Raw genomic sequence first — 12,127 nt, forward strand, 5'->3', positions numbered from 1 at the left:
GTAGTGGTAGCCTCATCGCCGTTATCGTCACTCGAGTCTTGATCGGCAGCGGCCCATTTGCTGCAAAATATGAAATTTTCTTGACAGCAGTTTGACGCGACGAGAGATGACCATAACAGCGTTTGTCTATGTTGCACCAAACCTGAGTTCCAATAGGTACTACCAGGGTTCAGCATCAGCTATCTTGGGTAATGCTCTACCATGTGATCACCCTAACATAAGACAAGACTCGTAATGTAAACAAAACTGAAGCAAATACTTGTACGTAAATGAGCAAAAGCTTAGCCCGTTTGCGAAATGCCTATTTTGCGCATTGCCTGCAACAACGGAAACTTATAAAACGAAGCTGAAAAAGGATTCTTCAGAAGGGTTTGCATTATTGCAACAGTGATTAGGAAGACAAAAAACTGTAGTTATACAAAAAAAGTAAAAACCTTTATACGATTAAAAGGACATAAAATGGTAAGAGTTTCCACCGCCTATCTAGATAGATAAGTATTTATAAGGGTCAAAAACATTCGGGAAAACAACACGAATATTAATGATTTGGGTACATTTTACTGTGACTTTAATCAATCAGCTGTTAAGAAAAAAAAGAAGGTTGAAATGAAAAGGTTCGGCAAGAAAATTGTGCTTTGATGACAATTTATTTTATATTGTCAATAGGAAAAACGCATAACTTTAACTCATACTGTAAAAGTTTTCGACTCATTAAAGACATAGAAGCCTAGTAAATGGCAAGGGTGGAGCCCAAATATTCGCAAGTTTAGGACAAAATTACTTTAGAGCTAAAATATGAGGGATATTACATAATCCCTGAAATTTAATAGGCTCTACTAGTGGCCCAAACTTCTGAGAACAGAGGGGACTAATAAATTTGGACTTTATTTATTGGTAGATAATAATTGGATACTAAATAAGTCGATGAACATTGAGGGAAATCAGTCACATTTCGTTACATAAAAAAACAGGAAAGCTAAGTATTTAAAAAAATCTATATCCTGCACACTACACAATTTTCGCTCGATTATGAGGAAGCAAATTACTCAACTATATATTTTTTACTATATCATAGACAAGTAACCTTCCTAAAATAAATATTATTTTCCTAGATGAAACATATATTCAGCAATTTATTGTCTCGATACATACCAGTCTGGAATCAAGAGAACCCGGCCTTAGCAAACACCGTACTGCGCCTTATACGGAACACCGGAATATGGCACTCACAAAGCTTAGGGCTCCACTGGGTCGCCAAATTCGCTATTATCTGCTTCATATCCACGAATTTAACGCAAGTTGTAAGTCTGGTAATACATAGGGATGACTCTACGCGAATGTTCGAGATCTTCAGGTATTTATTTTATACATAATATGAGTCCCACTTTGTCGCTTGCCATAAGGACGCTTTGACAGGTTATTCGTATAAAGATACAAGCAAATCTCATCCTTACGGTAAGCGACCTACGTGCTGACTAATAGACTTCGACAGATATGTCTTCTATTCGTATAGCTATGTCGCATTTTTTGGAAGGGTTTCCACGGAAGACCAGCGTCAAGGCATCTAAAAGGTACCTTGACACCAATCTGAATGGAAACCATTTCAGAGACGTTATACAAGGGTTTTTGTCCCTTGGGCTGCGTGATCTAACAGTCATGTGACATGTGTTAGTTATTTTTTTGTTGTTTAAACATCTGAACTCTATTCTATTATTTATTGTATTTCAGCGTACTCTCCTTCTGCGGCATGGGCACTTTAAAACTGTTCAACTTATATACTAACAGAAAACGTTGGGCTTCTATAATCACGCAAGTAAACTATTTAGAACACGAACAGTTGCACGGAAAACTTTTATCGCGCATTGATTCTGGCATCGAAGAGGATTATTCCCCGCAAATAATCGCAAAATACACGCAAAGACACACGTTTATATCATCTATTCTTTTAAGACTGTACAGTATTACCGCAATAGTGTTCATAGCGACACCATTCGTGGAATACGCGGTGACTGCTGACGCTAGTTACTACCCCCACATTTTACCAGGCTGGGCGCCATTGGACAACGTGGGTTTTACAGGATACTTTTTGACTTTAATCTTCGAGATTGTAGCATCTGTGTACTGCGTGTTTGTCCATGTTGCGTTTGACTGTACTTCGGTCGGGATTATGATTTTTATATGCGGGCAGTTTTCGTTGCTCCGTCGGAAAACTGAGGACATTGCTGGTAGCGGCAAGGATTGCATGCCGAGTACGAAGAGAGATGCCCGAGCTCATCTCAGGATTATTGAGAGCCACGGCACGCATACCGCGCTTTGCACGTAAGTACCTACCCTTTTTGTAAAAAGTTAATTTTCATGTCAATTTGATTGTTATGTCACATAGTTGACCGTAATCCCTGAGTACAGATCAAAGACACCAAAGTAGTGAATAACCCAATCCCATCGTATTTTCTCGAAAACGTTAGTACTTCAGTCATCCTCAGTAGGCACTTAGTACTACAATCTACATCTGTAGAGTCGGACCACACTAAATTTTCATGCCAAGTAACGTGCTTAGTCAAGTATGGAGGGTAGAGCGATATGTATGCGTAGGTGCCAAGTTTGATTGATTTACGTTACTGTTAAATGAGCACTGTGTCTAATGGTATTTACTGTAATATTTTCCGTTTTTAAACCAACCCAAACTTATACAATTTGTAGTCGAGAAATTGTAATCATCTCTACAATAAACAATCAAGCACATGGAACATTAACCTTCAGGTCACCTTTATCTCTAAAATATAATTATGTGTAATAACGTTGCAACGATATAGATTTGTGCGATTAAACCTACGTCAAAGATTACGTAGATTACGTACTCTATGTTAGATTACTTAGATTCAAGATTCAAAATGTTCTTTATTCAAGTAGGCTTAAAGAGTCCGCAGCAAACTCGGCCGAATTTCACCTTCCCATAATACCCACTAACGGAGTTTCGTTCTCATTTCAAAACTGTGTGTTGGATTCTAATGAAATTTTGGGTATGTATAAGGTATATCTATGTGTGTTATCCTCCTAAGGCCCAAGGTTCTACCTGTAGTACTTATTCAGTTCGATGAAATTTAAATCACATCCAATTGGAACACAGTTGCATTTGTTTTGCGTCGTTACATTTTAATACAAAGCGATATCAACTCTCCTGTATAGGTTCAAATTGCAGTGACAAATTTTGGATTGTTAATTTATATGGCTGGGCCTTAGGAGGTTATTACTTTATGTAGCTTCAGATCCGATACCATATTTAAAAAATACAGCGAATTTAAGTTTTTCATACAAAATTTGTTTTTGCTCTATTTCGTTTATTTTATAAACTGGAACTATAATAAACTAATTACAGGCATAGATAAGGTAAACGTATTGGTGCTCGACGCAGTCCCAGTACATGGCATCTTGAAACTTAAGTCATTGTCAATAGAGGTGACGGCAAGGTGTCATCTATTGGGCATTAGCGTGTCGAGCACTGGTACGTTTACCTTATACCTCACGTTATATGTGCAAAGTTTCACTACCATTTAACACGTATTTTTAATATGAGAACGAAACTCCATTTGTATGGGAAGGTGAAATTCGGCCGAGCTTGCTGCGGACACTTAACGATTACCCACTAATAAGTCCATGGATGGATTAAGACTTAAGAAAAGTGGTGGGTGTCATTAGATAGATCTTATTAAAATTGTAATACGAAAATGAAATACCTACGTGGGATAATAACAAGCTGTAAAAAATATGTGGGATTGCAGCTACGTAAAAATATTTTCCATCGCATAACATACTCGTAGCATTGAAACTGTGTTAGATAATAGTTTGGATATTTTTTACGTATCTGAGTCGATACAGTTCCTCAAGCCACCAACGGAGCGGCAGCTGACATCCACGATTACACCTCGCCCTCAACCACTTTACGAGTTTTCGCCCGTGTTGGAAATCTGTTCCTGGCCCGCATTCTAATAGGTCTGTTAATTTTTAAAAGTCTATGTCATTAACATGTTGTCCAATGTTTTATTTCAGCATCAGTAAGGAACTGGATACAGTGCTGCGGGGCATACTAGGGGTATACTTCATGGTTGCCACCCTGACCGTGTGTTCAGTGGCCGTAAGACTCAGCTCCGTAAGTTTACTCTTCTTGTCTCTTTACACAACGATTTTCACATACCATTCATCTTTGTTACACTAGCGTGGGCGGGTGCACGGAGCGGGCGCACGCACGCGGGTGTCATTGTAGGTAAAATCCGTCGCACGCGTCCGTGCTGCGAGCGTTTCTCATACTATACTGCAAAACGTAATTCAAGACCAAAAAAAAATGTAAAATAGTAAATTCCTTTTGATAAATAATCACGCTAAGATATTTTAATTTTTTTTTAATTTTACTCCTACGATTTTAAAAAGTACTTTTATTTACTTATTTTTACATAAATACAAGACGCGCTAGTAAAAAGTAGCAACATTTTATTACTTTTTTTGGTCTTGAATTACGTTTTGCAGTTTACGTTTCGTTAACTCCGTACAACCGCGCCAGCTAGCGAACGCGCTAAGCCCCCTGAGCCTCTACCATCAGTTTTAACATTGACATAACGCTCACGTCTACGTAATTTACTTTCTGTACATCTCGCTTGCACTATTGCTCGCATATGCGAGTACGAGCGAGATGCATAGAAAGTAAGTTACGTAAACGTGAGCGTTATGTCAATGTCAAAACTGGTGGTAGCCGTACTGTTCTGTGTTATTTAATAAGTAGGTAGGTTAAAGTTAAACAAGCAGTCACGATTTGAATCCCACAATACTAAAATGTTGTTTCTACATTTTAATAGGTATCTTGTTGGAAGAGACGCTTCTACATCCAATCTCTTTCTTCCAACTTCCAATTAAATCCATTAATTATCGTCCATAAAATTTTGACGATTCAATAAAACTTTCATATTCAAGAACTCAAACACCTGTTCAAGTGCCTGTCTAAGACTTAGATTCCTATCTCAAGACAGACATCTCTTGCCAGTGCGTTTACATTAGTATAGTTATTTTATTTAGTAGTACGAATCAACTAATTTAATATTTTTTCTACTATGTATAGTAAAAAAAGTTTTGTTTGTTGTTTAGTTATTTAAGTTGTAACCTAAATAATTAAACAGAATTAGGTTAGTACCTATCAGTGGCGGAGCGTCCATAAAACTCGATTCCCATCGGCTTGTCTGATGTTCAGGCTCATGGGCCATTTTCTTTACCCTTATGAAGGAAAGGAAGGGCAACTTAGCTACGTCTTGCCTACGAACAATCTATACGCGCCGCCACTGGTACCTATCTCAGTAGATAAAAAGATAGTACAAAAAGACATCAACGCACTTCTTATTCATGTAATAGTTAAGTAGCGCGTTGATGTCTTTTGATTTATTCTTCTTGGCCGCGGCGACACGTGATTGGTCGAATTCATTACAGTTGACTAATAGTGTAGTAAATGAAGCAAGTTGTTGTATGGAGACCCATGCATTAATTTCTCAGTTGATGAAATTTAGCTTGGTTATTGTATAGTATGAGCCGAGACTAACATTATAAATATCCAAAAAAAAAACACTCCTAAGTTAGGTAAAAACACAAATCTGATTATATATTGAACCGAGTAATTCCTCAGTCCAAAATTATTTTACAAAATAAGTTATTTGTATCAGTATGTGATACTAGAAAAAAATCTAAAAGTTTTGTCAAACTTGAGAATATTTTTTTATGATACTTCCTTTTTTTCACGCTCATTTTCATATGAAAATTGCTCTGTCATTTTTTTCTTCTTATATGATCTTAGAATATAATTTGGCGCAGTGGGTAAAAATATCCAAAAAAAATGCGTATCGAAATGTATGTATTATAGAACTATTAAAAACTGAGAGTGGAAAATTTTTAGATTTTCATTTTGTAGGTATAAAACGGCAATAAACAAGCATTCCAGTGAAAAAATTAGACTGAGCAATTTTCCGGTCCAAGACACGCCAAAAAAAATTATTTTATTAATACTGGTATTTCTGCTGGGATATTTTTTGGATATTTCATATATTGTTGCAATACGTTACATGAATATGTCTGGTGAAGAAAGTTTGAACGGAGCAATTTTCCCTAAAAAAATATTAACGATTTAAGACTTTAGGTATTTACTTTAATTCTATTATTATTATTCTTTGGAAATTTATACAATAATTTTTATTTATTGATACTTTATCATACTGTAAAGTTTTTTCTGGCTGAGGAATTACTGCGGGGTCCACTACCTTTATTTACTACACTATAAAGCGTCTCGTAAGAAGTCATTATATTATTCATTAGTTATAGTTGGTCAAGCAGATCTTGTCAGTAAAAAGGCGGCAATTTTGAAAAATGTAGGCGCGAAGGGATATCGTCTCATAGAAAATTTGAATTTCGCGCCTTTTTCTACTGACAAGATTTGCTTGACCATCTATTTTATGTCGGGAGCCCATACTGAATAGTCTTAATTCATCCATTAAAGTCGACGAGTAGAAAAAGATTTTTTATTGCCAGGAGATCCTCAGCTTCATGCAACTCGTCTCCCTCCTGCAGTACATGGCTGGCACCCTCACCCAGCTCTTCTTGTTCTGCCGATACGGAGATGCCGTCTTTCACGAGGTCAGACTTCAGATGAAATTAAATTAAATGGACAATCTTTATTTTCAGGCAACTAGGATAAAGCCTTAATATAACTTAACACTTACAGTACCAAACGCCCCATTTTAATACAGAATTAACACACCTAGCGTGTTCTTAGCAGTGAAAGTGTTAAGAGTCACTCGAGTAAGTAGAATTAGTTTTCCACAGAAAGTACTCGCTCTATTTTCTTTAATTTAACAACTAAAACTAGTACCATACCTACATAATGGCATATCCTGATTAATTACAAAATATATCTAAAAGTAAAAACACACAATTATGGCTGCGATGCAGTTCGCAACCCCGCACCGCAGTGTCTGGGAACCAGCCGCAGAACCGCCGGAACTTGACACCCTTCGGCCAAAACTCCTTGGTGAAGGTCGAGACATTCAGTCGGAAGATAAGCTGCAACAGTGACGTCAACTATCACGTGTGACCATGCGTGTGGCGGAAATGTGACTACGAGTGCTTATGCACTATTTCTAGAAATTGTACAATGTTATGGTCACGCGAGGATGAGTCAATTGTGAAATTAATTTGTGCAGAATGAAGACAAATGAGGCGACCCTGACGCCGTGTTTGTTAGAAAGCTTGAAGCACATATGAAAGCAAAAAAAAAATAGTCCAAGTGCGAGTCGGACTCGCGCACGAAGGGTTCCGTACCATTACGCAAAAAACGGCAAAGAATCATTAGTACCTATTTGTTGTTGTAGCGGCAACAGAAATACATCATCTGTGAAAATTTCAACTATCTATCACGGTTCATGAGTTAAAGTCTGCGGACAGCGGAGTCTTAGTAATAGGGTCCCGATTGAACCCTTTGGGTAGGGAACCCTAAAAAGGTTGAGAAAATAATGAGATGATTTTTTAACCTATTAAACAAAAGCCTGTTGGTATATTTTATGCAGAGCTGTCTTCGGTACGGTCATTTTTGAGCTCTATAATCAGACTTCTATAATTCTAGTTCGCTGTTTCGGTACGTTATATTGACCAAAACAAACATTCTTTTTTAATTGTTTATCCAGTTAATTGTTTGTACATTTCCGCTATTTTCGACTTTTGTTTGTGCACCCTTATCTGACCAGACTTTTTGTTAATTAACAATCACCGGCCTGACCTTTTCAATTACGTGATCAATGCTGACAGCCGATAAGACGAGGGTTTCAAGAACTTTCCGCCCGCGTGCTGAAATCGAATCCTTTTCTCACTGTCTCGTTAATTAAGGATGATCGATTCAATGATATGTTAACCATAGTTATGGCATACCTTAACATGCGAAAAAAATGCTTCCAACGTCACGACAGCACACACTCGCAATATGTTTATTGTTTACATAGGTACACCTACATACGCAAAAGGCATACAAGAGAAGGCATAATTAAAAGAATAAGTACCTAAGTAAAAAAGAGTTTGTCAAATTGTTACTGTTTGCGCGTCGTAGTTACCTAAAGTCGATGGACGCGACTAAGAGCATTCTGTACAATCGTCACAAGATAAGTGCATGTATTTTGGAGCGCGTATAACCTATCTACGAGTATACCTAGTTATAACATCATTGTACATCGATTCGACCGAATTTATAATGCCGACAACACGTGTAACAAAAGAGTAATATATGTAGGACACGTGTAACCATTGTTTTACATCTCGTGTCGAATGATGATCCCTATGACAGTTAATTTTTCACGAAAAATGTTTGTAGAAATTTTGTTAGAAGTTTATTTAGCGCATCAATTTATTTAGAAATGTAACGTTTTGAGTAATTAATACAAAATACGGTAGGTATAAATAAACATATTTCTTCAATTGTTTTTTAAATGAAGCCCACCCAAAAGAGACTTGAAGAAACTGTCATAAGGACCATCATTCGACGCGAGAGGTAAAATGTCTCCTAAATGTATGCTAATTAGACTTAACCTCCTACGTCCCTGCGTACAATTCTTTGTACATATTCCAAAATCTATTTTGAACTTTTATTGTGTAACTAAGGGTTCCAATTTCAAAAACAAAACAATTGCTTCTGGGTCCCAGGAGGTAAAACACCCTTGTAAAATAATTTAATACAATAAATAATGATAATAAACTAAATAAAATCCCACATTCATTTAAATAAAACCTACAGTAAGCGGGTTGTGTTGTGGATTTTCAGACAACGATATATGTCATACATATATAAATAGCTAAATAGTTAATACCTACACAGAAAACACCCATGACCCAGGAACAAACAATACTCATCACACTAATAAATGCCCTTACCGGGATTCCAACCCAGGACCATCGGCTTCACAGGCAAATAGGTCAGACCTGTAGTCACCATGAATGAATGAACGTTGCAGAGCTCGTTCAACATGGGCGAGGGTCCATTCGGCGCAGCATGGTGGTCGCTGTGTCCGCGCATGCGCCGGCAGCTCGCCATGCTCGGCGCCGGCATGATGCGGCCGCGCACCCTGCATGCCGGACCTTTCAACAAGCTCGACCTGCCCTCCTTCGTGCAGGCTAGTGTTTTTAATTTTTATGTGTTTTTATTATTTATATATATTAGGGTTCCGTACCTCAAAAGGAAAAAACGGAACCCTTATAGGATCACTCGTGCGTCTGTCTGTCTGTCTGTCTGTCTGTCTGTCTGTCTGTCTGTCTGTCTGTCTGTCTGTCTGTCTGTCTGTCTGTCTGTCTGTCTGTCTGTCTGTCTGTCTGTCTGTCCGTCTGTCACAGCCGATTTTCTCCGGAACTACTGGACCAATCAAGTTGAAATTTGGTACACATATGTAAGTTTGTGACCCGAATACGGACATGTAACGTAAACAAATGAATTTTAAACATGGGGGCCACTTTTGGGGGGTAAATGAAAAAATGAAAAAAAAATTTTTTCAAACTTCATAATTATATCATGTTACATATCAACAAATGAAAGAGCTTATTGTAAGGATTTCAAATATTTTTTTTTATAATTTTCGAATCAACAGTTTAGCAGTTATTCAAGAAAATAGGCAAAAAATGACCATTCCCCCCCCCCCCCCCCCTTATCTCCGAAACTACTAGGTTTAAAATTTTGAAAAAAATACATAAAATAGGTCTATACCTATAGATGACAGGAAAACCTATTAGAAATGTACAGTCAAGCGTGAGTCGGACTTAATTACAGTTTTTAAGCCGACCCCTACGGAGTTTTTAAAGAGATTTCACTCACGTTTCACATAAAAAATACATTGTTAACAGTGCCGGATTACTTAGAGTAGTAGTTTTCTTAGAGTAATTGGTGATAATTTTCTGATAAGATAATCATTTTAAATATTTAACGGTCTAACCTACTTACGAGTAATTGTAAGGTCAAATTAAAAATAATGTTTAAAAAAAATGTTAAATTGAGAGCTAGCTTAAAGTTTTTTGTACTCGTCGACTTTAATGGTTGAATTAATAAAGACTTTGTAACCAATAAGCAAAACAAGCACGTGCTTAGGGCACCACGTTCAGAAGGGGCACCAAAATACCAGGTTGAAAAAGGTGAACAAATTTTAAAATTAGGGACAGACACATCGTTTTTACCACACGATTTTTTTTAGCTGTCCAAAAGCTAATTTGCAAAAATAATGGCGCGTAATTCTTTGGGAAACAATCGGTAGCAGTAGAAGAGTCGTGATTACATGCATAGATTCGATTTCAACCCACTCTTTTGCGGTTCGGCGTTAGGTCTTATGCGAGGCCTTCTGCCTTAATTACACTTGGGCGTGGATCCAAATCCAAGCTTTCCTCTTTCGCAGCTAGGCCTACTGCCTTTCTCACACTTCGCCAATTCAATTCCAAGCTCTGCTTTCTTGCATATTTTATGCATGAAAACAACCTCGAATATCGAAGCCTAAGAAATATCGAGCCCTATGCGAAGCTAGGCTGATAGAAAACTGTCCCATCCCTTCTCTGTATGAAATCCTGGATTCGCGCCTGGTTGGGACTAAATTTAAAATTGCTTTTGTATATCGAAAAATTTTCGCGCTCGCTTCGCTCGCGTTTTCAATAACTTTATAAGGTATGATAAAAGTGACATTCGGGTGGCGACTGCAGCAACATTACTCTGTTGCAACGTTACTGCTGCAGTACTGTCAACTTCCGTGATAAAATGATGTGACTGATTTCCATACTAAAAGTAAAAATTTACAACTGTCTATCATATTGCGTTTTTATATCGAAAAATTTTCCGCGCTCGCTTCGCTCGCGTTTCTATTACTTTCTAAGCTATGATAAAGGTGACATTCGGGTGGCGACTGCAACAGCATTAGGTACTCTGTTGCAACATTACTGCTGCGGCACTGTCAATTTTCGTGATAAAATGATGTGACTGATTTCCATTCTCAGCTGTAACGCGGCAATGAACTTCTCTCAATTTACCAAAAAATCAATGTAATCTTGATGACCCGAGGGAGAGGGGGCACCTAGAAATCCTTAGGGCATCAACATATCTTAATCCGGCACTGATTGTTAAAAAATGTGTAATATACGGAACCCTTGGAACGCGAGTCCGACTCGCACTTGGCCGGTTTTTAATCTTTATTGCACAATACATTAAGGTACAAATGACAGACTTAATGCCTTAAGGCATTCTCTACCAGTCAACCAATGCTTTTCAGGCTAAATTCTCCGTACAGGCTATTTGTGGTTAAAGTTTCAAGCTTGTATGTCGTCTAGAAGTAGGTATACTTTAGAATTTTGATGATTGGTGAGTGAGTGAATACGTCAGTGTCTAAATTAAGGACATATCCTTCAAATCATACTAGTTTAGGTTAATATCATATTATTATGCTTTATGTCACAAAAATACACGCTTCCTGTTTTATCTACAACATAAGTAGATACAGTGGGCTCAAAAATATACCTAAATGTCTTAATTTTACTGTCATTGTCACGCAAGCCGGTTATATTGACCGGTTAAATTTATGACACCTACACTAGAGCTGTAATTTTACAGAAACCTAGCTTCTGTCGGCGACTTCGTCCGCGTGGAATAATGACTATAATTGATAAAAGGTATCCTGTCCCTTCCGGGACTTAAGCTATCTCCATACCAAATTTCATCTAAATCGGTTCAGCTGTTTAAGCGTGAAGAGGTAACAGACAGACAGACAGTTTTTACTATGAAATTTAATGACAGCTTGAAAGTGATAACCAATAACCTTAAAAATACACCCAGTACGGAATTTCCCGCAGACGGATTTAGCCACGTTGACCTTATTTTTTTACAGATCGTGCGAGCTGCATACAGTTACTATGCCGTACTGGGACAAACTTCTAAATGAAGCTACCCAGTTTTAAAAAGAGTTACAAAGTGGTTACAAAACAATTTTAATAACAAAACTTCCGTGAGACACAGACATATTAAATATATTAAAAACGGGTCACTCACGTATTTTAAGTCGAAAAACACTACAACCCTTTTTTAATATATTTAATA

General features: G+C 37.5%; 1 protein-coding gene across 1 annotated transcript; it reads left to right on the forward strand.

Annotated features, from left to right (window-relative positions):
- The first annotated feature begins 376 nt into the window (after positions 1–376).
- LOC134798447 (uncharacterized) lies at positions 377–11,684 on the forward strand. Its single transcript, XM_063770891.1, has 7 exons — positions 377–462; positions 1,113–1,354; positions 1,729–2,319; positions 4,048–4,147; positions 6,559–6,663; positions 9,024–9,235; positions 11,645–11,684. The coding sequence occupies exons 1-7, from the start codon at positions 460–462 to the stop codon at positions 11,682–11,684; spliced, it is 1,293 nt and encodes a 430-aa protein (XP_063626961.1). The 5' UTR covers positions 377–459.
- The last annotated feature ends 443 nt before the right edge of the window (positions 11,685–12,127 follow it).

Source organism: Cydia splendana, chromosome 1, assembly GCF_910591565.1.
Source record: "Cydia splendana chromosome 1, ilCydSple1.2, whole genome shotgun sequence".
NCBI classification, from domain to species: domain Eukaryota; kingdom Metazoa; phylum Arthropoda; class Insecta; order Lepidoptera; family Tortricidae; genus Cydia; species Cydia splendana.

What these genes read in the sequence shown, in the direction of transcription:
- LOC134798447 (XM_063770891.1), top strand. An exon ending in ACGCATACCGCGCTTTGCAC is followed by an intron (nt 2,320 to 4,047) that starts GTAAGTACCTAC and finishes GTTTTATTTCAG; the next exon opens with CATCAGTAAGGAACTGGATA. An exon ending in GAGATGCCGTCTTTCACGAG is followed by an intron (nt 6,664 to 9,023) that starts GTCAGACTTCAG and finishes TGAACGTTGCAG; the next exon opens with AGCTCGTTCAACATGGGCGA.